The sequence below is a fragment of the Syzygium oleosum genome, unplaced genomic scaffold, assembly GCF_021117445.2.
Source record: "Syzygium oleosum isolate NSW1041296 unplaced genomic scaffold, Sole_v2.1 Sole_v2.22, whole genome shotgun sequence".
Classification (NCBI taxonomy): Eukaryota; Viridiplantae; Streptophyta; class Magnoliopsida; order Myrtales; family Myrtaceae; genus Syzygium; species Syzygium oleosum.
Window position 1 is genome coordinate 1,709,032 of NW_026607506.1, and position 25,066 is coordinate 1,734,097.

The 25,066-nt window shown below is 40.6% G+C and overlaps 1 protein-coding gene, 2 long non-coding RNA genes and 1 pseudogene across 15 annotated transcripts; 1 reads left to right on the forward strand and 3 right to left on the reverse strand.

Annotated features, from left to right (window-relative positions):
• Window positions 1–3,850: 3,850 nt before the first annotated feature.
• LOC130140808 (uncharacterized) lies at window positions 3,851–4,834 on the reverse strand. The gene is made up of 2 exons (XR_008818818.1): window positions 4,584–4,834; window positions 3,851–4,474 (listed from the first exon to the last, which is right to left on the reverse strand). It is a non-coding gene; the product is annotated as an uncharacterized LOC130140808 (long non-coding RNA).
• Window positions 4,835–7,699: 2,865 nt separating this feature from the next.
• LOC130140818 (uncharacterized) lies at window positions 7,700–10,268 on the reverse strand. Its single transcript, XR_008818827.1, has 2 exons — window positions 9,221–10,268; window positions 7,700–8,337 (listed from the first exon to the last, which is right to left on the reverse strand). It is a non-coding gene; the product is annotated as an uncharacterized LOC130140818 (long non-coding RNA).
• Window positions 10,269–10,307: 39 nt separating this feature from the next.
• On the reverse strand, window positions 10,308–13,898 carry LOC115669844 (protein DETOXIFICATION 33-like; annotated as a pseudogene).
• Window positions 13,899–17,083: 3,185 nt separating this feature from the next.
• Window positions 17,084–24,886, forward strand: LOC115669991 (protein DA1). 13 transcript variants are annotated; one of them, XM_056321298.1, is made up of 14 exons: window positions 17,084–17,391; window positions 17,466–17,609; window positions 17,690–17,936; window positions 18,593–18,744; window positions 18,965–19,055; window positions 19,873–20,089; window positions 21,228–21,348; window positions 21,469–21,552; window positions 22,397–22,516; window positions 22,617–22,829; window positions 23,380–23,442; window positions 23,630–23,760; window positions 24,031–24,089; window positions 24,351–24,886. In XM_056321298.1, the coding sequence occupies exons 4-14, from the start codon at window positions 18,634–18,636 to the stop codon at window positions 24,668–24,670; spliced, it is 1,530 nt and encodes a 509-aa protein (XP_056177273.1). In that variant the 5' UTR covers window positions 17,084–17,391; window positions 17,466–17,609; window positions 17,690–17,936; window positions 18,593–18,633; the 3' UTR covers window positions 24,671–24,886. The 13 variants fall into 13 exon arrangements, with proteins under 13 accessions (XP_056177273.1, XP_056177274.1, XP_056177277.1 ...); XM_056321299.1 differs by having other exon boundaries at window positions 17,536–17,609; XM_056321302.1 differs by having other exon boundaries at window positions 17,536–17,609; window positions 17,735–17,936.
• Window positions 24,887–25,066: the final 180 nt, after the last annotated feature.

A 25,066-nucleotide genomic window follows, 5' to 3' on the forward strand; every position in this document is an offset into this window, starting at 1 on the left:
CCGTCGGCACGGCTACGTCAAACGATCTACAAGAAGACGGCATTCCAATACGGCAACATCAAACGATCTACGTAAGATGGTATCCCGTAGTGAGCATCGAGTCCGCCTCGGGCCGCGACAAGGCATCCGGGTATCGGCACTCCGGATAATCCCCGGCATCCGATAAATCGGGCATCGTCAAGCAATACACAGCAAGACGGTTCCAACGTGTGACCACACGAGCACACAAGCATTTAGGCCAATTATTATCTTCTCAATTAGCCCATGCATACATGAATCGTGCTCTCCTCGATGTCATACAATAATACCAAGTGGCCACACATGCAAACAGTCAATCAATTCTTGCAATCTTCGATATCAAACACGAATATCAACCACAAAGTATCACTAACATTACTTGGTATAACAGAATAAAATAATTTAATTCCAAAAGTCTCATAAATTTTCCACAGAAACTTTCGATCAAACAATTTGCCATAAAATCAATTTAATACGACAATACGCGGCAAAATCGCCAACATTCAAGCTAGAAATCATAATTTGAAATTATAAATTTTCCGAAATAACAATAAATTGAATTCGGAATTAATTAATTAATAATATCCGAAAATAATTTAATTTTCCAAAATGTCAAAATATTTCCTCGAATTGAAATCATTCAAATCATTTCCTAAATACGCCAACTTATACGGCGAAAACCAACATTGGTATCTCAATTTGACGCTAGAAATTTTTCGAAAATAATAACATTTAATTTTCGGAAATTAATTTATTTAATAATAAAATAATAATATTTAATTCGGAATTAATTTATTAACAAATAAAATAATATTTAAATTCCGAAAATAATAACATTTCATATAATAATCAATAACAATAAACTAATCAATAACTTATACTCTAAACACAATTAATTAACCACTAACCCACAATTAACACAAACTAAACATAAATTAAACTACCCTAAGCAAGTTTAACTCCTTAAACACGAGATTAGGGGTTAACTTACTCGGCTAACGCCGGCGATGAAGCGAGGACGACGGCAGCGACGAGGGCGGTCCACGGTGATTTCCAGCTCGGCCCGGCGAGTGACGGACGGGCGACGAACGAGCGCGGCTGCTGTGGGGGCTGCTCCGACGTGGCTTGGCTGTTCCCAACGACTGGGACAGCAGCGGCGACGGTCGGAGGTGGACGGCGACGCACGGCGAAGCTCAGCTGGACGGCAGTGGCGGGCGACGGAGGTGAGAGGAGCTTGACCGCGGCGGCTGGACAAGGCGGACACGGCTCAGTCGGGGTGACGAACGGCGTGACGACGGTCGGGGGTGGACGGTGGAGTCGGTCCCGGCAGCGAACGGAGCTGGGTAGGGCGAGCTCGGTCCGGCGAACGTCCGGGACGGCGGTGGTTCACGGCGGGGAGGAGCGGCGCTCGGCGGTGGAGGAAGAAAAGCGGGCGGACCGGCGAGGACACGACCCGAGCGTGGCTCGGTGGTCCGACGATGAGCGGTTTTCGGGTGACAGCGGCAGCGCAGCTCGACTAGGGCGGAGCCACGGTGGCGCGACGAGCGGCCGGTTCTGGCGAGGAGCGATCGGCGTGAACAGAAGCAAGAACAAGAAGCCAGAAGCGGACGCGAAAGGAATGAAGAAGAAGCAACGGCGAGGAGGAAAAGAGAAGAAAAGGAAAAAGAGAGGAAATGATGTGTTGGTGGGGAGTGTCAGGCGCATGGGGGGGAAGCCGGCGGGAAAAGAGGGGAGGAGAGAGAGAATGGTCAAATCGTACTCAAGTGCGATCCGACGGCCACGATTCAAATCCAAAAACGATCCGACGGTCCCCGAAAAATCCTAATTAATATTTTTAGGATTTGGCCAAAAGGGTGTTAATAAAAACACACTGCGAGGGTGGTCTACCAATCCAAATTCGCACCCGGTCAAAAATTCACTTTTCACGTATCCCGGGTAATATCGAGATTGGCCACACTAATATCGATACCGTCCAATTAAATTCGTTCCGGAATTTCGAGAAATTCGACACCAAAGTTTGGGCTCTAAATAACGGCCAAATTCGATCGAATGCGATTCTAGCGAAACCTCAATTTTAAAAACGATAACCGGGAGTGATCAGTTCCCGGGCGAGATTTTACTATAAGCACACTGACGAATTACATGTTTTATAAATCCCAAAAATGGGTCGAAATTCAGAATGTCACACTTACTGTAAAGGAATAGTCAGCTATAAAAAAAGCTCAGATGCTTTATTCTATAAAAGCAATTGACCAAACTCATCATACTTTAACTGTTCTTTACATGATATCCTCGGAAGTAGAAATCGGTCCATCAGAGAAAAGGTTACTTCCAATCCACTAGATAACAGATCCAGAATCTGCTTGTAAAACAACTAAATAGAACGTCCACCGACCAATCATGGTCAAAGCAGGAGAGAAAACCCTAATATGTCCACGATCATGGCAAAGTCCTAAAGAGGCAACGCGAAACAGATGAAAATAAGCTTCTGCAACAAGCCAGATTCTTATGCAGCAAGAAAGAACATCACTGATCCCAGACACTCCATATCGAACTTGGACACGTAAAGTATCGCCTCAACCAAACTTTGATCTGCGCAGGGAAGAGAACTAGATCTGATCTTCCAGATTAACTAGAAAATAACAGAACTAACTTTCTTTCAAACCAGTAACTGCCTAAGTTCCCACAAGCAGGATCTCATCCAATCTCAAACAATTATAAACTCAGCCCCACAAAAAACACAACAGATCACCAGCTGTCAAATCCAATATGACTTCCAACCTGTAAAAGAAGACCAGAAGGTTGTCAAAATTTCAGTCCATCGTTTGTACTAACAACGAAGACAAGCCCAGATGTCTTAATCTATGTAACCAACTGACCAGGTGCTTTGTATTCATTGTACTCGGACAAAATGATCGCTCCAAGAAGAAAGAAGCCACTGCCAATCCATGGAAATAGTGAATACCAGAATCAGCTCGTAATATACTTGGAAAGATCAATAGGTGATGAGCGCAAACCCAAACGATGTCCACAACATGGCAGAGTCCCGGAGAGGCAGAATCAGACCGATCTAATAATCAATCAAGAAACAAAAAGAAAAGGAGAAGGATCAAGAGCGCGTTTGGGTAACGATGTTATCCTCTGAAGAGGAGCTGTGTCAACTGAGAGAGGAACGCACGCACAATCAGAAACGCACAATGAGACTGAAGGATGAAGACACGAGGGAGGGGGCTATTTCTAGGAAGAGACGGAGCGGATCTGGATTGGATAGCGTACACCTTGCTCTTACCGTCACAGATCATACATCGACCAAACCCGATAAAGCTTAATCAATTCAGACAATCATCGGCTCAGGCAAAAACTTGTGATCAAATATAACGCCAAAACGGATCATCAGTCCTTCAGAAAGCCCAAACATCTTCGTTTTACTGTTCATCCTCGTTGACAGGCCTCAGACAAAAAGTTTCGCTCCAAAGGGGAAAGACACTGCGAATTCACCAAATAACAAAATCCCGAAGCAGCTCTTAAACAAGTAAAACGGAAAGATTCGATCGGTCGACAGATCAATAACTAATCAGAGGAGGAGCTATAAACCAAACACTTCCCATAACGACATCCTCAGATGAAAGAGATGCGATCCAAGAGGAAAGACGCCACTGCCGATTACACAGAATAATAACAAGAATCCAGAATAAGCTGGCAAAACAATGACGCAAAGTTCGATGGATCACTAAGCCGATCAAAGGACGAGGCGTAAACCAAATAATTCTGAGACATCGTCGTCCCAAAGAAAGAACTATCACAGATCATACATTGGCCAACCACTGACCTCTGAAGAGATGAAAATCGGTTTTCGCATTAACCGGAAAATTATGAGACTGGATATAACAAATATCATTCAAACCGACAACCAACTCCAACCCGTGAGAGAATTAGGCCTGGACGCTAATCAACTCCCAAAGATAAAAAAGACCGAAGAACAAATTCCAATCTAAACCCAGAAAATCTCAGTCTGTCGCCCAGTCAAAGATGTGATCAAAAGACTACTAATTTCATCATCTCAACCCAAAAAAAAGAAGGGCAAAAGGGATCACGAAACGAACTGACCAGTGTCACCGTCCATTCGCTCCAGGGGGAAAAAGAAGGCCACTGCGAATTCACCAAATAACAAAAACCCAGAAGCAGCTCGTAAACAAGTAAACGGAAACATCCATCGGTCGATGGATCAATAAAGAGGATCGGAGGAGGAGCTAAACGAAACAACTCCCATAACGACCATCCTCAACCGTCAAGATATATGATCCGAGAGGAAAGAAGGCACTGCGGATTCGCCGAAGAACAAAAATCCAGAATATGCTGGTGAAACCAATAACGGTAGATCGATCGAAGACCAAATAATTCCGATACATCGTCCTCTCCCAAAGAGGCCAAGCTCGTAAGCAAGGGCGGGGGGTTTCTGCAACAAGACGTCTTCAAAAATCAAGATCGAGAAAAAGCAATCGGCCCAAGATCAAGAAACGGAAACAAGAAGGAAAAAAGAAGAAGAAGAAGAAGAAGAAGGGGACCCCATGAAGAACGCTTAAATCGCGACCGCTACTTCCTTCTTTTTCTCGCAGAGACGCTGTGGGCGAGAGAGAAAAGAAGAAAAACGCGAGCAGAACCAGAAGGATACAAAGAACGAGAGGAGAGGAGAGGAGACGACGGGTATTTATAGGGTGGAGACACCCCGACCTCGGGGACCGACAACGGTCATCCGAAGCAGAGAGTCAGGTTTGGAAATTAGGATTGGGACGCGAAGCAGTAGCAGGGTCGTTGATCGGATGGATGGTCCGTCTCGTGATCTGTTTGTCGACGGTTTAAATTGGGAAAGTCGGTCGGCTTGCCAAATTCCGACCGTTGCGCTTGACATGCAACGGTCGGAATTTGGCAGCAACGGTCAAATCGTCAACAAACAGATGTGATGGTCGAGTGCAACGGTCGGTTTGCCAAATTCCAACGGTCAAAGTTTTAAGTCAACAAACAGTTGTGTTTGGCAGGCCGACCGTTGTGATGGTCGACCGTTGGAATTTGGCAAAGTTCCGACCGTTGGGCTTGACGATTTTTCTCTTTTGACCGTTGTGATGGTCATACTTTCTTTTAGTTGAAAATCGTCATCTAATATTTAAAAGTGCCACTCGTGGAGACATTTTAACATGCTCCCATCGACTTGGTCATTACAGGATAGTTGCACTTTATCGTCCATGTCGGCAATCCGACGGTCCATGTTAGTAAAAATAGGTCAATAAGAGAAAATTTTTTAATCGAAATAACATGGGCATTTTTACCAAATATAGAATCGATTTTAAAAATATATATAATGGGATAATTTGGATTCTCGTGCAATTGTATAGGAATTTTTGATTGCATTAACTTGTGAAAAAAAAAATCATGTAAGATTCCACTTGAAAGTTTTTAAGTATTTTGGGCTAGACAAAAGTAAAAAATGTTGGTTTTGCAAAATTTATCCAAATCAAAAGTAAAAAATAAAAGCTATTGTTTGAAACTTAGCGCAACTCCCCTCTGTTACGATTCCGAATGCTAGTCCCCTCTGTTACGATTCCGAATGCTAGCATTGACAATTTGGTACCAACAATCAGCAGCGCGAATGAAAGAAGTACCTTTTTCACTTAAGTTCAAATCTAGATCAGGCAATTGTCATTAAATTTTTTTTTTATCAAAGGATTCAATAATTTTATGTACTTACACGAAATGACATGGCAACCACACATATCACAAATTGCCTATTGGCTGCCACTCAGGATTTTTAAGAACAATTCATCACGATTTATTTCAATGGTAGAACATTGTACGTTCTTTAAAAAAGTTTGGAAGGTTGTGTTAAAAGTATCTTGAATGTTGAAGTTATGCTTTTTTTTCTTTAGATGTTTGAAATATGGTGTTTGATTTTCCGAGGTGCTAATCGTTGTACTCTTTATTAATATCCCAAGGACTGCTTTTTTTTTATCTGATAACTATTTAAAATCTGAAAATACTGCAATTTTAAAAATTGTGATGTGAGCATTGCAATTAAAACCATTTTCGAGAAGGCCCAGATTTTTCATTCTTCTTTCATACAAAAAATTTCGAAAATATTTTTAATAAATAAAAATGGCCAATATGAAGCCTGATAAATATTCTCTTTCTATATATGTTAGATTTTAAGTATCCTCCCCTTGCACAATAAAGCTTTCTTTCTTTTAGGGTTAAATCTGTTGGGATTCTACACATAACATTTTCAATTGCAGATGAGATAGCACATGGAAGCTTGTTATCCTTGATATTATAATAGAAATACTGATCCGAAATTAAGATAAAGATCCATTTACAATACAACTAAAATAATTCGACTCTTCCCAATTCATTCATCTCCTTCACCACCAAAGAATTATTTACAAGCAAAGTCCATATGAGCATTTGGGATTTCACCGAGCAGTGATCTTGAATTGTCAAATTGTGAGAAGATTTTCAAGCATTTAGCAATATACATAGATACCATGTTTAACGGTTGTGACTAAGGTCTCGTTATTATTATTTTTTTTTTATTTGTCATTTCATCTAAAACCTAAACTATCGACACGGATAAAAAATAAATAAATCGCCAAAAGATGCACCTGGAAATTTACGTGGTTTGCCAGCTTGACCTACATCCACGGATGGAAAGGAGCACATTAGACATCTCTTCAACGTTGCTTCTAATGGATCAATAATTCACGATATGGGGTCCATTAACCATCTAGTTAGACGTTGGAGGAGAAGTGCAGAAAAAGGACAGACACTGTGTTCCATTCAGGCGTGCATAAAAGCAAGTGCAACCCCACCATTTCAATGGCTGCAAAATTGTAATCAACTTGAGAGTCCTGATAAAAAAATCATCAACGAGACAAAAGGGACTCTGCCAAACATCTAACCACCCAATTAAACAAGTGTCGACCTCTTCTAATCCATTAAAAGCAAATGTCAGAAAATGATACTACCAGTCCATCCAATATGGACGGGATCCCAAAAGTTGGTTCGACACCTGCAAAAGTTCTATATAGGTCAATCCAATTTTCAAAGAAGAAATCGAAAAAGAGCACACTAAAATTGAAAAAAAAAAAAAGAAGTACAGAGAGGGGCAATCACTAATGTGCGTCCTTAAGGCCTGAGTGGTTCAGGAAATCCACCCCAGTATAATATGTCCAGTTGCTAATTTAATATTCCCAGTGAAGAATTTGTACCAGCAGAAAAGAGCACATAAAGTGCATATCAACGGGCCAAAATGAACAATATTAAAGACTAATGAGAAATAAGACACGGTCCACTTCTCTTCAAATTCATCCAACAAGGTAGCCACCCAACTTTCAGAGTGAACAGCTGTCCAGGTAAGAGTTTTAAGTGTGATACTGATAGAGCACATTACTGGGTCCACATTCTATTAACAAGAGACACCACCGATGAGGTGTGATAACATACAAAAAATGAGATCTGGAGGAAGTAAAAGAATCTTGATTTAAAACATAGGTTTTAACTGAAGGCATTTCTAGTCGAAGTCCTTGGGTCCTGGAACAAGCTAGGACACCATGTCAACCAAAGGCATTAGCATCGGTTTAACTGAAGACACTACCTACAGTGCGACAATTGCATTAATATCGACCTAGCCAGATTCTTCAAAATTAATTCCTTCAAAGTAAATACCAAAGCAAATGAAACCGATCATCATTTAATATCTCCAATTAGAAGGAGGATGACTCCGAACAACCCTTGTGGAGCAGATGAGAAAGAGATACACTAGAACCATGAATTAGAGTATCTGGATGACAGATCATCATTGGCAAAGGATCATGCCGCAATTGTAGATTTATAATTCGTAGCCCTAAAGAGTTTCAACAGCCTAGAATCCACGAAGCCGCTGCTTGTCCAATTTCAAACAATCATCAACTCAGCCCCACAGAAGAACGCAATATATCTCCACTTCTCAAACCCGGGAAAACTTCAACCTGAAGAGGAACTAGAACTCAACAATAATTATCACACTACTCCCCAAAGATAATCAACTGAAGACCAACTTAAATCAAAACTAAAAATTCCTCGAAATCTTCAAAATTTCAGTCTATCGCCCGTCCTGAAGATGTGATCAAAGACTACTTCAGAACTCAAGCAAACAAAGACAGCATAATAGATCACCACTCCACCAAGAAACCCAAGCCACCTTATTCTATGTTAACTGACAAGCTTCTATGTATTTAGCATCCTTAGACGACACGCTCAGATGAAGAGATTGCTCCAAGAAGAAAGATGCAACTGCCAATCCACCGAAATCCAGAATCATCTTGTTAACAATTTAATGCAAAGAACAATCTATTGATGTACCATCCAACAACATCGCTTTATAAGTGAAAACACTACATACTATACATTTGGTGAAGTTTTTCCAAAAGGTAATGTTACTGCAAAAAACGGTGTGAAAAACAAATAATTACTTTGGAAAAGAACCTATCCTACAAGTTCCTAATAACATAGAGAAAAAAGGGACAAATAGGTCACACCAAAATAACATCTCACCCTAAGAAATTACCATCTAAACAACATCAATCTCATCTAATATAAGCACAAAAGAAATCTGACAAAAAATTCTTCAAATAAACCAACTTTAACATATTGACATGAAATTCAAGCAGACATACACACCAAGTCAAAACAAATGCATATGCAAGAAATGTATTGCCCAGTGAATGTGCAACAAATTATGTTGAAAAGAACAAGTCAGTGATAAATAACATGCAGGGTAGTTCCATCAAAGAAAAAGGTAAGACATACAAATCAAAAGTTTTCCATCCAATCATGTGGAGAAAGGCTGTAATCTGCCAAAGAATAACTGGTATTGGCTACCATCTTACAATATTCAGAAGACCATCCAAAATCAGTCAACAAAAGAAATAAAATCGAAAGTCATAAGTGCCAACTAAAGTTAGATTTGCCAAGAGTCTACTATAAGCACCATGACAAATATATCCTGCATAAACTAGTTGCATGATTTCCAAGAACTAAAGAACAAGTTTCATTCAAACCAATAACTGCATAAATTCCAAGAAGCAGAAGCTCATCCAATTTCAAACGATTATAAACTCAGCCCCACAGAAAACACAACAGATCACCAGCTGTCAAATCCAATAAGAATTCCAACCTGTAAAAGAAGCCTAGAAGGTTGTCAAAATTTCGGTCCATTGCTTGTCCTGAAGACAAAGACTTCTAGATCATCAGCTCAACCAAAGAGTGCAAGATAGATAGATCATTAGTCCTCCAAAAAGCCCAAACGTCCTATTCTATGTAACCAACTGACCAGTTGCATTGTATTCATTTTCCTCAAACAACATCCTCAGACAAAATGATCGCTCCAAGAAGAAAGAAGCCACTAATGAATACCAGAATCTGCTCATAATACAACTAAACAGAAAGATCAATCAATGATGAATCAATCAATGATCAGAGGAGCACAAACCCTAACAATGCACACAACATGGCAGAGTCCCAGAAAGGTGAGGCGTAATCTTCGGAAAATAACATAGCATAAACAGAATCATACGGATTAAATAATCAATTCAGAAACAAAAAGAAAAGAAGAAGGATCAAGAGGGTGTTTTGGGAACGACGTCTCCTCTGAAGAGTACTTCCCAGAGGCTGTCAACTGAAAGGAGAAACACGTGCACAATCATAAACTCACGCTGAGACTGAAGGATGAGGTCACGAGGGACGGACCATTTCTAGGACGGAGACCCCGGCTAAGATGAAGCAGATCTGGATTGGATAGTGATCTGTTGGGGCGCGTGCACCTTGCAAAGAAAGAACCATCTCAGATCATACATCAACTAAACACTGACCTCCAAAGGAATGAGAATCGATTTTCGCATTAATCGGAAAAGTATGGGACCGTTGAACAAATTTCATTCAAACCGATAACTGCCTCGAGAAACAATAGCTTATCCAATTTCAGAAAATCATCAGCTTGTGGCAGATCACCACTTGTCAAGTTTGGCAAGATTCCAACCTGTGAGAGGATTAGGACTAGGTAATAATCAACTCCCAAAGATAAAAGACTGAAGAACAAAATTCAATCAAAAACCAGTAAATTTAAGTTTATCGCCCGGTCTAAGATGTGATCAAAGACTACTTGTTTATCATCTCAACCCAAAAAAAAAAGAAAAAAAAGACAATAGACCATCAGTCCTCCAAACTGACCAGTCGGGTGTTTGAACCATCTGGCTCGAGCCTCAGGGTGAACATTGTGATGTATATTCAAACCACCGCAAAACAACTAAATTAATCATTGAGCATGTTTAAATACCGAAGATGCACTGTTGTTGCTGGAGCAGGGCCGACTTGATCGGGCATCTTTTGAGAGAAACGACTCTGAATTGTATTAGCAAAAACTGAGTATCATGGTACTTTGGCGACCGCGAAGCAGCTTCCAAGGCATTGGGATCACAAGCTTCTGATGATGGCTCCGATATATCAATGCTCCGCAGCTGATCCTCCCCATTTCCTTACACGACTCTCTGCTTCCTCAGCCTGAAATCCCATGAAGCATTGATCTCCGATGCAATATAATCGTGGATTGGTAAAGCTTGTAGAAGAAACTCGTGGTACAAACAGCAGAGATCGAAGGCAACATACGGATGAATTAATGATGCTTAATGCTTTTGTCGAAAGGGAAGGAAACTTACTTCTCGGTTCCAGTTGGTTATGGAAGTGATAATCACTAGGATGATGGTTTGTAGACAGGTGCCTCCAATCATTCCGGACCAAATCCCCTGCAATCGCAAAGGTGAATGCGGGTTTTGCGGGAAACAATCAAGATGGGATGAGTTGAAATGAGAGTAAGATTTCATTCGACTCTCTTCTTGCTATCCTTGAGGAGCTGTCATGTTACTGGCCACAGACCAAAGCCCGAACATTTTCGTCTTCTTGAATTAAAATCACAAAACAGAAACTTCGTAACTCAGATCTCGGACACTGGCTGCCCTGTAAAAATGTGGTAATTGTCTCTGGTCACCGAAAAAGTGGTTCTTAGGTGTCTTGCTTTGTAATATCTCAGATGACATGAAAGCTGATTTTGTTCCATCACATCCTAATAGTCCAATTTAATTGATCAATCACGCACCATCGCCCCAAAACCGAATGTGAAGCCAAGGAGGATGCCGGCTGGCAATCCAATGATATAATAGCATCCAATATTGATGTATGCAACGAGGGATTGCCATCCGGCGCCAATAGCAACACCTTAACAGCCCAAAAGAAGAAGTACGAGAAATTTAAAAAATGTCATTCAGAATAAATATGAAGCATGTGCATTATGCACATTTGATCTGGATGGACATTTTCTTTTAAAAATGACAATTTTGAGCCTCTAATTTTCCCTCAATCCGATGATTGAATGTTCACACTTGCTTTGCCCTATTATTGTAAAAAAGGTTGAAAATCGATGTTTGATGTTCTCGTGTGCTTGTGCTTACCTGATAAGACAGGTTGGAGACTGTTTAGGAGTACTGTGAATCCCAGTAAGAAGGCGAGCTTTGTCGTTTCAGCGGTGACAGCCTCGCTGCTTGTGAAGAGATAAGGAAAGTAATCTCTAGTGGCAAACACAACGGCCATGGCAATAACTCCTATAGTCACTGATGTGACTGAAACAACCATCACTGCAAATTTTGCAGCTTGAGCATTGCCGGCTCCAAGCTCATTCGATACTCTCACACTGGCGAAGAAAATCATGGAATTCTAATGAAATATGTTTTCCAGTAACGATGAACTATTACATTGCTTGCGCAAGTACTTGGTACTCAATGATCAAGAAAACAAATTAGCTGAAATCTTATTCGGGGGACAGAGGGAAGGAAGTATGAACCTCACCTTATCGCAGCATTGAACCCAACTGCGATCATGAAGTCCCATCCGTTTATGTTCATGCTGTTCACATCGAATTCTACTTATATCCCAATTCGTCCAGATAGAATGTACTGCTGAAAGTATTACCAAAAAGGAGAAAATGTTGACCTACCATATAGAGAGGGCATCAACAGGTATCAGAGGGTTCAGCAGACGTCCCGCGATCACCAACAACACCATGAAGTACCACACCTCCAGGCTGCAATCAATATTGAACACCATCAATTCCACACTTTTGACACAATCGGACATCCATTGACGAGCATATGTAGGAATCCGCGTACCATAGCATCACAGCAGAAGCCAAAGAAAACTTCACGAATCCCCACAAGTCCTCAAACGTGAGCCAGGAGAACCCGCTCCAAGCGCCGTCCGACTTGGTGATGAAAATGTACAGCAGCTGGGCGACGATGATGAGCCACCACGATGTGTTGAGAGTGATTGCCGCTCCGACTAGGCCGCCACCAAGTTTCAAAATCACCAGCCAGCTATATATCACGTGTAGCACCAGGACAATCGCCGAGATCCAAGCCATCACCAAAACCTTTCTTTGTGCTTGCAGAAACTTTTGTATTGGGAAATTGAGAGCATAAGCGAACAGTTGCGGGAGCATCAACAACGCGAACCGACCTGCACCGTGGCAAGGACATCCGATTAATAAATAAGGACGAATTTTATAAAAAAAAATTAAGTAGTGTAATGCTGAACTCCAACTGCAACTTCTTGATGCACATACAAGAGAGCGCTGAGTACAGCCATAGTTTAACTAAGGTCCAACAGGCCTGTCGCCCGTTTTAGTGAAGATTATCTACATACTATATATGATTCAACGCCACGAATTGCAAAATCTCCATGACTCGTGACGACTCTTCTCTAGTTCCTAGGTTCAAAGGAAGTTTCTATGGATATCTCTTTGTCGTAGGATTCAGGACGAGAAAGAAAATTATTCGAGGAGGGAAAAAAATGAATGTTGACGAAGAGACTAACCGGCAGCTTCGGAGATCTCGGCAGTTTCGCCCATGAACTCCAGAATGGGAGGAGCAAAGACGTAGACGGGGACCAGAATGCAAGCAGTGGTTAGCAAAATGACCCATGATCTCTGCATATACACCCCCAACATCCTGATCCGTCCCGCTCCAAATGCTTGCCCGCACAGCGTCTCCAAAGCACTCCCCATCCCCAACTACATTCAACCATATTAAAAACATTAAAAAAGAAGAGTCGAACAAGCCATTATTCTCACACAATGATGCTGAGTAATCAAAACATGGACACACATATTGAACACAGTACAACTTGAAAAGAAATGTTGCACTTTTCGAGTGTAAACCTCGTATCAACAGTAAAGAATAAAGACAGGGATATCAACCATGACGCCAAACGGAAGCCACCAACGACGGACATCCCAACGGAGACAGCAGCGAGGTCGATCTCGCTGACCTGGCCAACGAAGGTTTGAGTAAGCGCGTTGAGCGAGAACTGCGTTATAGAGGTGAAGATGGCGGGGCCGGCGATCTTCCATAGCTTCCCGGACTCGCTCCCAAACTGTCTGAAGATGCTCACTCTATTCTCCCCTCGGACGCCATTGTCAAACCTGTCGCTGTCCTCTCCGAGAAGTGGCGTGTCTGTGGCCATCGCCTCTCGCCACCCGCGGGTTTGACTCGTTCTTGAGAGACGAGTGTCGGTGGAAGTTGTCTGTACCCTTTGACTTTATATTCAGCCACAAGAGCGAGGAAGAACCGCGAGATACGAAAAGGGAAACGTCTAAAAGAATGATTATACCCTTTGGATTGGGATCCTCAAGAGGGAGATCATATCTTTGAAAAATGTTGCGAAGACAAATGAGTTTTTTTGTTCCAAGTATGGTAGGTTTTGCATTGGAGTGTGATACTGTGATTGGCATTGCCGCATTGGGCAGTCATGCGTTTGAGAGTAGGTTTGTGTCCGCCTCGTTCTGGTGTAAAACGTGTATGAAACATGAGGTCTTGAATCTTAGAAAATGTGCGACGCATAGAAGAAGAACACGTGAGGTTTATGCTTTTAAAATGAATCTGAGAAAATGTGCACCATATGCCATAGTGCACTTGTCGGCAGGAATGAATTGCCGCATATGCTGAACTAGCTTTTGAATTCGTGGCACTTCGAAGGAAGGCAGGCGGTCGCCGGGGTCGCACGACCCCTCAGGCGGCACGGTTGCCGGCGTCCATCCAGCTCCCAAACAACCTCTGGATCTGTCTCGGGAGGCCTTTGGAAATGTAAAAGTTCTCCAAAAAATTTACCAAACGCCATTTGTATTTGCCTAAGGAACTTTAAGGCCTTCAAAACTTATTTGGAATACTGAACCAAACGCATCCATATTATTAGATGACGTTAACGCTTATGTCGTGTAAGACCATCATGCAGCTTTAAATGTTAGAAGTTTGATATTGTGATTTCAGGCAACGAAGAGGGAAAGTGAGATGATAAAACATTAATCGATTTGAAGCGCTAGTCATAAAAGAAAGAAGATAACTATGCTCAATTAGGTGGCTAGTCGCCGTTCCAAAGATCTTATGTTATGGGGATTGACATCCAAGTCATCTCCAACTTGAAGAGAAATCAATTTAAATATAACAGCTGCTTCAGATAATGGAGATCTTGTTAGGTCTACTGTGCTCGTAGGAATTGGTTTGCTGTGTTATAGTCTCGTGTCACGCAATTAGTAGCATGCTTAAGCAAAATTTGTACTGACAACTGTCTTTCGGTATAATATAAGTTTTTTGGGAAAAGTGTTAGAAAAGTCCTAAATCTATTTAATTTGTACTAATTTAGTCATAAACTAATTTTTGGTGCCAATTTAGTTTTAAACATTTTGACATAATGCCAATTCAGTCCTTCGTTCCGACTAATTTTGTTGGGATATTGTCGACGTGGACGTCAACTGGCCTATGTGGCACCGTAGGCACTAACGCGAATAATTTTTAACAATATTTTAATATTTTTTCGATTTTTTATGATTTTTTTCTTTTTTTATTTTATCTTTCTTCCTCCTTTTGTCAGTAACCGGCCACCGGTCATGGTTGAGCAGGCTAGCCTCGCTTAGGCAAGGGTCGCCGTCTACTGGCCAAGCGAGGGCTTCCCTCGGTAGATCTGGCGAGGCCGCCGTGGCTTAGGTGAGGGCCGACCTCGCCAGATTTGGCGAGGAGTGCCTTCATCGAGGCTCGTCCTTGCCCAAGTGAGGGTCGGCCTCCTTTATATGGGGAATTTGCCTTCTTTTTCTTTGAATGCATTTTTTCAGTTTTTTATGATTCAATATATGATCTAGAGACTTGGATATTGTCTAGTTCAATCAACCGAATTCGTAAAAGTGGGATATTCGATGATTATTTTTGGTCGGATATTCAATTATTCGGTAACTTTATATATAATTTTTCCTCCTCTTGTTATGTTCGGAAATTGGACTATATTTAGTATCGAACATTTAAAACCTCTCACAAAAACAATAAAACTAGAGTGCTTAGTTAGCGTTCTAAACTTTTTTTTTTTAAGGGTGAAAATTACAACCTATCAAATGCACAACCTGTTAAAAGTGTCTCAACAGAAAATTACGACCTCTCGCATGGTGGCGATGGACGGCAGGGGTTGAGTGGGCTGGGCTTAAAGGGATTTTTTGGCCCAGCCCAATAGACAGGGCCTGACTTCTTATATGGGCCCGTCTGTAGGCCTGGTCAAAAAAGAGATGGAAAAAAGCCTGAACTAAAATTCCTTAGTTCGATCCGGGCCAATTCGAGCTTTAGCCCAAATTTATCTATTTTTTTTTTTACTTCTTTTCAAAAAGATTAGCCATAAGAGAATTTCAAAACATCAATGCATAATTATCTAATAGCTAACATGGATTTACTTGAAAGTCATAAATTTCATCAGAAGAAACGGAAATCTCACATCTTAATATAGCACAACTTTTGGTGGCTCATTTGGACTTTGATGTTTAATTGTAATTTTATGACTTTATTGAGGAGGGTAAATATTGAATCCTTTACCTTTAAACTTTCAATTTGATTGTACTTTTTTTTTTTTGCAATTTATGCATGTAAATCTTAAGACCCGGCCAAAGGCTAGGTTTTGAGCTTTTTAGGCAAGCGGCTACGACAACAGCATAGCCTGGAAATGGCGGCAGTGGAGCTGATTGTAGGGAGAGAAGGAGGTGTTCCCGGCGGTCTTTGTGTGGTTGTTGGTCGCTTAAACTGAAAAAAGTTACCTCCGGCAACCATAATAGGTGGAGGGCACAAGTTGTTAGTTGGAATGAAGTGACGGACACATGTATGACATTTTCACTCCCCGCAATCATGTCCCAACTATTTTCTACTCCATGTTTGCTGCCACTACCCACGCCTTCATCGCGGCCACCGTTGCGACCTCCGCTTCACCTTCGCCATCACTCATCGGAAGATAAAAGAGGAACAAAGTTATTATAATTTTGCCTCTCTTCCCTCTTATGAAATTTGAAAAATTTTCTTTTCCTATTTTTGTACCTACTTCCCATTTTCCCCTCCTCCTTTCCAAACAAATCCTTCCAAAGGAATTTGGCCAAAAAAATAAAGGGTTAATACAACAAAAAAAATTCCAAATTGACCGGTACAACATTTAACCCAAAATTAAATAAAGTCTCCTAAGAAATGGTCGGAAGTGAAGAGACTAGCAGTTGCCCTAGGATTATTTGCGAGCTGTTCAATAGCAGTTGTATCGGTACTTACTGTACTTGGGAAGTGGAGCAATGTTCGGAACAAGGCATCACGACATCAACGTTTGGACGGTTTGTCGGAGCACCGGATCGACTCTTTGCTTGACAAAATGAGAGCAAGAGGACAAAAAATTCTCAGAAGCGGATTGGCCCCAAACGAGACAAATTGAAGAAGCCCAAAGATTCATGAATCGAACAGCTCCCGAAACGTGCCTAAAATCGGAATCGATCGTGGGTTCGCTAGTTGAGATAAATTTGGTCAAATTCAATAAGAAAAACGGCATTCATTTAAATCTTGGAATCTTACATAAATCCATAAGAAAAAAGTCAATTGATCGTATCAAGAAAACCCAAGAAATTACTTGGAAAGATCTCTCTGATGGGATGACCCTCTCTCTTTCTCTTGGCCATGCAAAAGAACGGATTACGAAAATGGAACTTGCTTTTCAAGCGCTTTTCCCTACCAATCCCGCGGCTTCTCCGCTACTTCTCCCACCGGCCACCACAGAACTTGAGCTACTTTGAAAATGGTTAACCCGTCCTGCATCCACCCACCTGACACGGGAGCTTTAAAAAATTCAAGAAAGGAAGACTTGCGGATGCTGCTGCTGCGCTCTCTGTGAAGAGTCTTTTGACGCCTCTTGCTCTGGGTCTGCCTTGCTTTTTCTTGCGGGACCCCACGGAGAGACCATTTTGTCAGTACCGTTTTCTTTTCTTTTTCTTTTTCTTCTTTCGAACCGCATTAACTATTTGTATGGCACCTTTGCAGACTTTGGTGGAAATGATTTGAAAATACTCAACCGGGTGTTCGGTTTTTTTGATGCGTAATACGTTGTCAGATCTTTCTGGGTCGGGACAAAAACCTGCAAAAGAACTCGCGGTTTCTCCGAAATTTGACTTTTCGGCATTTTGGGTAATACTTCAATTTTCGTTTCCGTTTTCTTGCGGTTACGCGCATGATCTGAAGATGTTCCCGTTCCGCCTATTATTCAGGACTGCTTTCTCTGCTCTAATTTGTGATTGTTGAAAAATCGCAAGGAGCGCATTGCGTGTCTTCTCCATTTCTTTCTTGTAAAGGTTGTTGTTTGGGCGGAGAGACGGAAAGGGAAGAAAAGAGAAGTAGAAAGGGTGTTGTCTGTGCGAGAATCGCCGTTGCTTTTTCATAGAATTGTGATGTTATCTGATCTGGGTCTCGACCGCTTTGGCCATTTTTTGTTGCAGGCTCTGCGATTTGTTTGAGGTGAGTCACTCCTCCACTACGTGTATTTTTTTTTTTTAAACGTTGTTACTTTTATCAGAAGTTGAACGTTGTATTGTCATGATTTTAATTGGCATGTTGAGCTGGAAGAATCTTAGTTCCTGATCCATGTTTACATATATTTGACTTTGATGTGTCAACTTTTTAAGCACTTTCATTATCACTCTGGTTTTCAGCTCATAAGCTTACAAATATGACGGGTGGGCTGATCACTTGCTTATCTTTTGTTTTTCTACACGCTCTTCCTTTTCTTGTTCAATTCGAGCATGTTTGCAAGAAATTGGTGAATAGTCAAAAGGTTGTGTATTAGAACATACTGCTTCTTGAACAGGGTTTTGATCAATATCGTAGATTAGGAGTAGATGGTTTGCTTTCCACTTGTTGTACCTCCATTAGATTATTCAGCTCGGAGTTAGTTGCTAAACATATGTCGGCTGTTTGCTAAGGTATGGATCGCATTCATGGAACGATGGAGGAGAACTGCATCGATGTTGATTGCATCTGTCTATAGCTGTTAAGCATGAGATTCTATGAGTACATTGAAAGCGATGGAATTAGACAAGACGGACGATGAGAGTATCTGGAGCATAGCTCTGCTGTAGACCTCACCTAAAAGAAAGTCGCTGATGTCTTTGCAGGTAGACGCTTTCCTGACTATGAGCAGATAACATTTAGCCTTATGGGTTGGTTCAACAAAATCTTTAAAGGCTCGAGTCACAAAATTTCGGAAGGGCATTACGAAGAAAATTACGGGAAGGATCCTTCTTATGATGCTTCATCCACTTCCGGGGTAATCTCATCTACACCTTTCGCTTTGTCTCTGGAGACTGAATCCCACTAAATTTTACGTTAGTGGCGGGAAGTTCCACAAGTAATATAGATGATGTCTCTGCTCTGAAATGCATGGTTATGGTGCCTGATGAATCTGCCTCGATCAAAGCTTTCTGGGTTATATGACCAAGTTCACTCACTTATCTTTCTGATAGATTTTCTTGTTGAATCAAATGTAGGATATCTTGTCGGACTGTGAGGATGAAGATATAGATCATGCCATTGCTCTATCCCTTTTTGAACAAAATCAGAGCAGAGCAAATTTTATTGGTGAGTGATAGCTAACTACTTCAATCACAATAATGCTTGTAATAGATGCTTTCGGGTTGTAGAATGTTCTAAAAATCGATGCCCTGATTATGTTGTGTTAAAAGTACAGAATGAGCATGATGAATTAATGTCGATGATATTAATGATGAGATTGTTTAATCCCCCATGGCTAACTATTACAGATGGCAGAACTATTTTAATTTATTATGGAAGTTTACTAAAGAAAAAATGGACAGGTTGACATGATATGTTTTATCTAAGGCTTTGGTTATGAAATGTTGCATTGAAGTAGTAAAACCTGCCTTAGCTTTAGGAGCAGGTATTGGGTGCTCATGGTGCATATGAGCCTAACTTACATGCACGGTTATATCATATGACATCCAACAGTAGTTGTGGGCTCGGGGCTTATATGCAGCTTGAGCACTGAAGTTTGTTTACCTTAGGACTGAGAGACCACATTGTAGACATCATTTTGAGAATTGTAGTCTGAGAGTTTCTGAATGATGAATTTCAGCTCAATTTTCATGGTGGAGGATTAAGCATCTGCATGTTGTCCAATGGGGCACTAAATAGCAAATATATATATATATATATATATATAATAGCCACTACAAAAAATGGCAACATACATACATCTTATACTCTATTAACACACATAAAGTTCCTTATGTCATATGTGAGTTTGACGATACGGCATGCTCTTCCATGAAAGTTTTAAAATTTCTCAGCTAAATACCTTGGAAGTGTCCTATTTGATGTGTGTATTCTCAATTGTACCATGCTAGAATTCGACATAGTTTCTCAAATTGTTGGATAGATAATGAATCTCTGTTGAAAGAAGATGAACAACTTGCCAGAGCTATACAAGAAAGCTTGAACTTTGAAAGTTCACCTCAGCATGAAGACGAAAGTGCTCCTTCCCCATATGAAAATGGACATTCTTCTCCCTCATACGGAAATGGATATTCTCCTCCGCGATATGGCAACGGACATGCATATCACCCTATGCCAATGTACTATCCGACAGGCTACAGGTATGTGGGAGACAATAAAACGTGGTGCGGTTGTTTATACTTTCTGTGGTTAGTGTAAGTACCGGATTCACTTCTTAAGAGCCTTTCTCGTAGGCTTACCGTAGTTGCATATTGTCATATTTGCATTTGACTGCATTTGTTGGATGTGAAGCTAATAGAGCATTCTAAAGCAAACTAGCTCCTATTAGGAAATCATTTTGAAAATACTTTATTTTTAACTTGTTTAGTGATTCGTTAGATGCAAATTCAAAAAATGACTCAAGCTTAGACGACATGCTCATTTCTTTTTTAACAAAGGGAGACAGGATAAGTCCACAAACTGATTTTATCAAAGTATAATTTCTATTCAAATTGGTTTAGCGCAACCACTAGAAATGTGAACAATCGAGTGAAATTTCACCAGAAAGTGGACATCTATGTTGGTGAACTTACAGGGCTCTTCAGAACTTTGATTTGGCTTCAGAAGAAAAATTCGTGGAGTATTATCCTGCTTATTTGATTGACCAGCGCACTTAATTTGTCATGAAACTTCCAGCATTTTCAGCTGAAAGCAATGGTCTCGATCGCTCCAGGTTACAAAGTTTGTTTCCGTAATAAGCCAATATGATCCAATTAGTCTGCTCCAGTTTATCTGTATCTGCCTCCAGCCTAGAAGCTTATTATAACTTTAGCAATCGGATCTGGTGTGCATTCTTTTGATAATTGTTATGTAATCCCTTTGCCTCGCAACATTGCTCAGATGTTACAAATTTCCATCTCTTCAGCAGTGAAACTTCACCTCTCTCCAGAGTCGGTTACATGCTATAGCTTTGAAAGTTTTTTTTATCGATTAGCGACGACATAAAGTGAGAATTGAGGATGTAATATCTTCTCCAATCTCTAAGTCGTACTCTAAAAACAGAAGAAACTTGGATTTTGTTGTGATTTCAGAACACATCCTTCAAAGCACTAAAACAGTTGTCATATTCTAACTCAATAAAATCTTATAAACGCCTTGCATACTTGTGAACCCATCGGTGTCAGATCTGCTGGTTAATCTCTGTATGGGGTCCTTAGCTTTCTCTTTCTGACGGTTGTCTCCCTTCAAGGACCATGCATTCATCAAAAGTGTGATAGATATTTAGTTTCTCTTCTACAGGATCTGTGCTGGATGCAATACGGAGATTGGTCATGGACGGTTTTTGAGTTGTATGAATGCTGTTTGGCATCCTGAATGTTTCCGCTGCCATGCTTGCACCCTACCAATTTCCGAATATGAGGTACTACGCATTTAAATTACTGCAGGAAATTGTTTGATAATTTCTAGCCTAGGAATCCATTCTCCTTTATTGGCAGTGTTACTTGAGTTGTGGACTGGCTAATTTAGCATTTTTATGCAGTTCTCTTTGTCGGGCAATTATCCTTACCATAAATCTTGCTACAAGGAGCACTACCACCCAAAGTGTGATGTCTGCAGCCATTTTGTAAGTCATGGGAGTTACTAGAACTAAAGCTCTTGATTGTTTACTCCATTTGCTTTAGTGATGCAAGCTCAAGTGTGTTCTGCGGCAGTTACTCCATTGGGCTATTTTAGTTGTCTCAGTTTCCGAGGAAACTGCTTCAGAAATTCAGTTTGAACTGCTAACCTAGGATGTTCATGCCCAACATTTTCTGAGTACGAAATGTACGACAAATTATTAAGAATCTAGTCCGTGTTGATATATATATGGATTGTCCTAGCATGTAGTATAGTAAGTACTGAGATGTTCTCATGTAGTCTTGTGTTTTATAATTTGAATGTAATACGATCGGTATCTGTTTTGCATTTGTCATTTATCTAGTTTTTGCACTTTTAATAGATAGAAAATGGAAATATCTGCTCTTAGAATTTTTGTACAGCCCGTCATGTTGCATTCATCAGAAATGTTGGTTACTAAATTCTTTTGCCCCCATATTATTTATTTGTCAATACTTTCGGCCTCAAGCCTTTCATATGTTAATATAAATACTTAACAATGGGCTATGATTGAGTGGATTCATTGTGGTCCTCCAATCCTGAAGCTCTAGTTTTGACTCTTCATGGTGCTTTGACATCTAACTTTTTATTCGTCAAAGAAAAGAAAAGAAGAAAAAAGAAATACTCATCAGATGATGCTTAGTAGAATTTTGTATTTTAACATTTGTAAGTGCCATTGATTGATATTTGGGGGGTGAAGTGCCCAGTTTTCAGTATGGAGAAGCAGAAAGCTATTAGCACTCCATCTGTTTCTTTGGTTTTTTTAGAAACTCCACTTTTTCACCGTGCTCATTTTGGAAATCTCTTGACAGATCCCTACAAACCTTGCCGGTCTTATTGAGTACAGGGCGCATCCCTTTTGGAGTCAGAAATACTGCCCATCTCACGAACATGATGGGACTCCACGATGCTGCAGTTGCGAGCGAATGGAGGTCAATATGATTAAACTACTTTTGTACGCTTAAACCAGTGATGAATTTGTTATAAACCAATTTCATGAGGAGTAAGCATTTGCTCCTCATTCATGTGCAGCCACGAGAGACCAGATATGTTGCTCTTAAAGATGGTCGAAAGCTCTGTTTCGAGTGTTTTGACTCAGCAGTGATGGACACAAATGAATGTCAACCACTGTATGTTGGTATCCAAGAATTTTACGAGGGTCTAAACATGAAAGTGGAGCAGGAAGTTCCGTTACTTTTGGTCGAGAGACAAGCACTAAATGAAGCGAGGGAGGGAGAGAAACACGTAAGTGAAACAGCTCTAATTAGAGCTGCTCTACTGGTGGAAAAATGTAGATAACTGTGACCTGAACTGCTGACAATCTTTCGAAATTTATTACATTCACGTATTTGTTGGAATTTTCATGCAACTCTCAATAATTAATTTGATTCATTATAGTGTTGATGTCAACGATTGAAGTAAATTAGTTTGACTTCTGAGTTTTTGCTAGATCATGAATGTAACGTGGTTCTGAGAATTTGTCCTAGAATAATCTGTGCTCGACAGTTTTGTACGAGATTTAATTTTACATTGCTTGTTTGCATATCATCATTTATAAAAGTCGTGTCTTCTAAAGTTTAATACTATACTGGTTGCGATATTGCTCATTCTGGCCGACTCCGTCTGTGATCCATCCCCCATTGTCTACTCTGAACTATATTGTCAGTAGAGCTATCGATTAGCAAGTTAATCATTATTTATGTTGCTGCGAACAGAGATGACCTTAGATTATCATAAACTGAGTCGTATTGATCATGTTATTGCTTTTTGAAATGAAATTTTTTTCTTAATTCAGGGCCATCATCATATGCCTGAGACAAGAGGACTGTGCCTCTCTGAAGAACAAACAATCGGCACGGTAAAGACTTTTAGACTCTCTCTCTCTCTCTCTCTGTTTGTGTGTGTGTGTGGGTGGGTAGGTTTGGGCGCCATGCGTGCGTGTGAGTGGTGCTTGTGCACCAGACACAGAGGCACAAGGCATCCCACATGCAAATGCGCATGCCCATCATAGTTTATGATCGATTGCGAGTTGAAGTCTACATTAGCCCTTCATGAACCAGATTTCAAGACAGCCAGGAGCCAGGGGACGTCGAAGAGCGGGCACAACAACAGAGCCTTATAAACTGACACGTCAATGTGAAGTGACTGCAGTTCTAGTCTTGTATGGCCTTCCAAGGTATGCCATCCATTTGATCTGATTCTATGATGAATTAAAATCTGCCAAAAAGCTCTAAAAGAAGAGAAGACGGAATAAGTAGCACTAATGATTCAAATGAGATCTTAGATATTTCTTATGCAAATTATGAAAAGAGGGTTTTATCCAAAAAACGATCCTTGTGAGTTGGACTAAAATTTGGACGTCTCTTTCGGCTTGTACTACTTTCGCAGACTTTGATAGTGGTTAGTTTATGTGCTATTGAAATGTTGATTGGAACATTATGTGCAGGTTGCTGACTGGATCCATACTGGCTCACGAAATGATGCATGCTTGGTTGCGACTAAAAGGTTCTTTTCCAATATATTTCTTTAGTTGAGTCTTTGGAAAATTAGATGGAAGTTTCATCATTGTGCTTTCTATATTCCTCAATTACTAAGATTATGCTGTTCCTTTGGATTTTTTTTCCCTAAAACTTTTGATGTCAAGAAGTGGCATCATGTATTCGGAGAGGTTTCTCAATTCTCCTCGAGTTTTATCGATTCATTAGTGTTCTATCTGTGGTTGGGTGTTCCTCTTCAAGCTGCTGATATACCTGGATGGTTTTGAAGGTTACCCCACTCTTCGTCAAGATGTCGAAGAAGGGATTTGTCAAGTGCTAGCTCATATGTGGTTGCATACGCAACTGACATCCGGATCAAGCCACGACTTCGCGTCAACCTCATCGATTTCATCTGCTTCCAGAGCAGCTAAGAAAGGTGCAAGATCTCAGATCGAGAGAAAGCTGGGGGAGTTCTTTAAACACCAGATAGAGTCGGACACTTCCCCTGTGTACGGTGATGGACTTAGGGCTGGTCTGCAGGCTGTGCACAAGTACGGTCTCCAAAGGACACTTGACCACATCCGAATGAGAGGCAACTTCCCATACTGATCAACCAAAAATTGCTCACATTCTTTTTCTGATTTCCTTCTTAAATGAAAAGGCCTGGCTGCCTTTCATGCTGATAATAATTTCGAAATCATGTAACAATCAGCTTTCTATGAGATCTGTAAATTTCCATTTGATTATTGGTGTTGTATGGCATAATGACATCTCGAATTGTAAGCGATATGATTTAATAAACACAGATACTTTCTTACGGTCGCAGTCTTGATCTGAAATGAGCTTCCTTTGTTTTTGGTCTTTCCCCGTCTTTCCTAAGACAATGTTGAGCCATTTGCTTTGATAATATTTCTTGATAGTTCGAGTAACGTGATTCAATCCAGTATACTATCAAGAGGATCAAACATTTTCTCTTCAATATCTCGCAGTCACTCTTATGGTAAT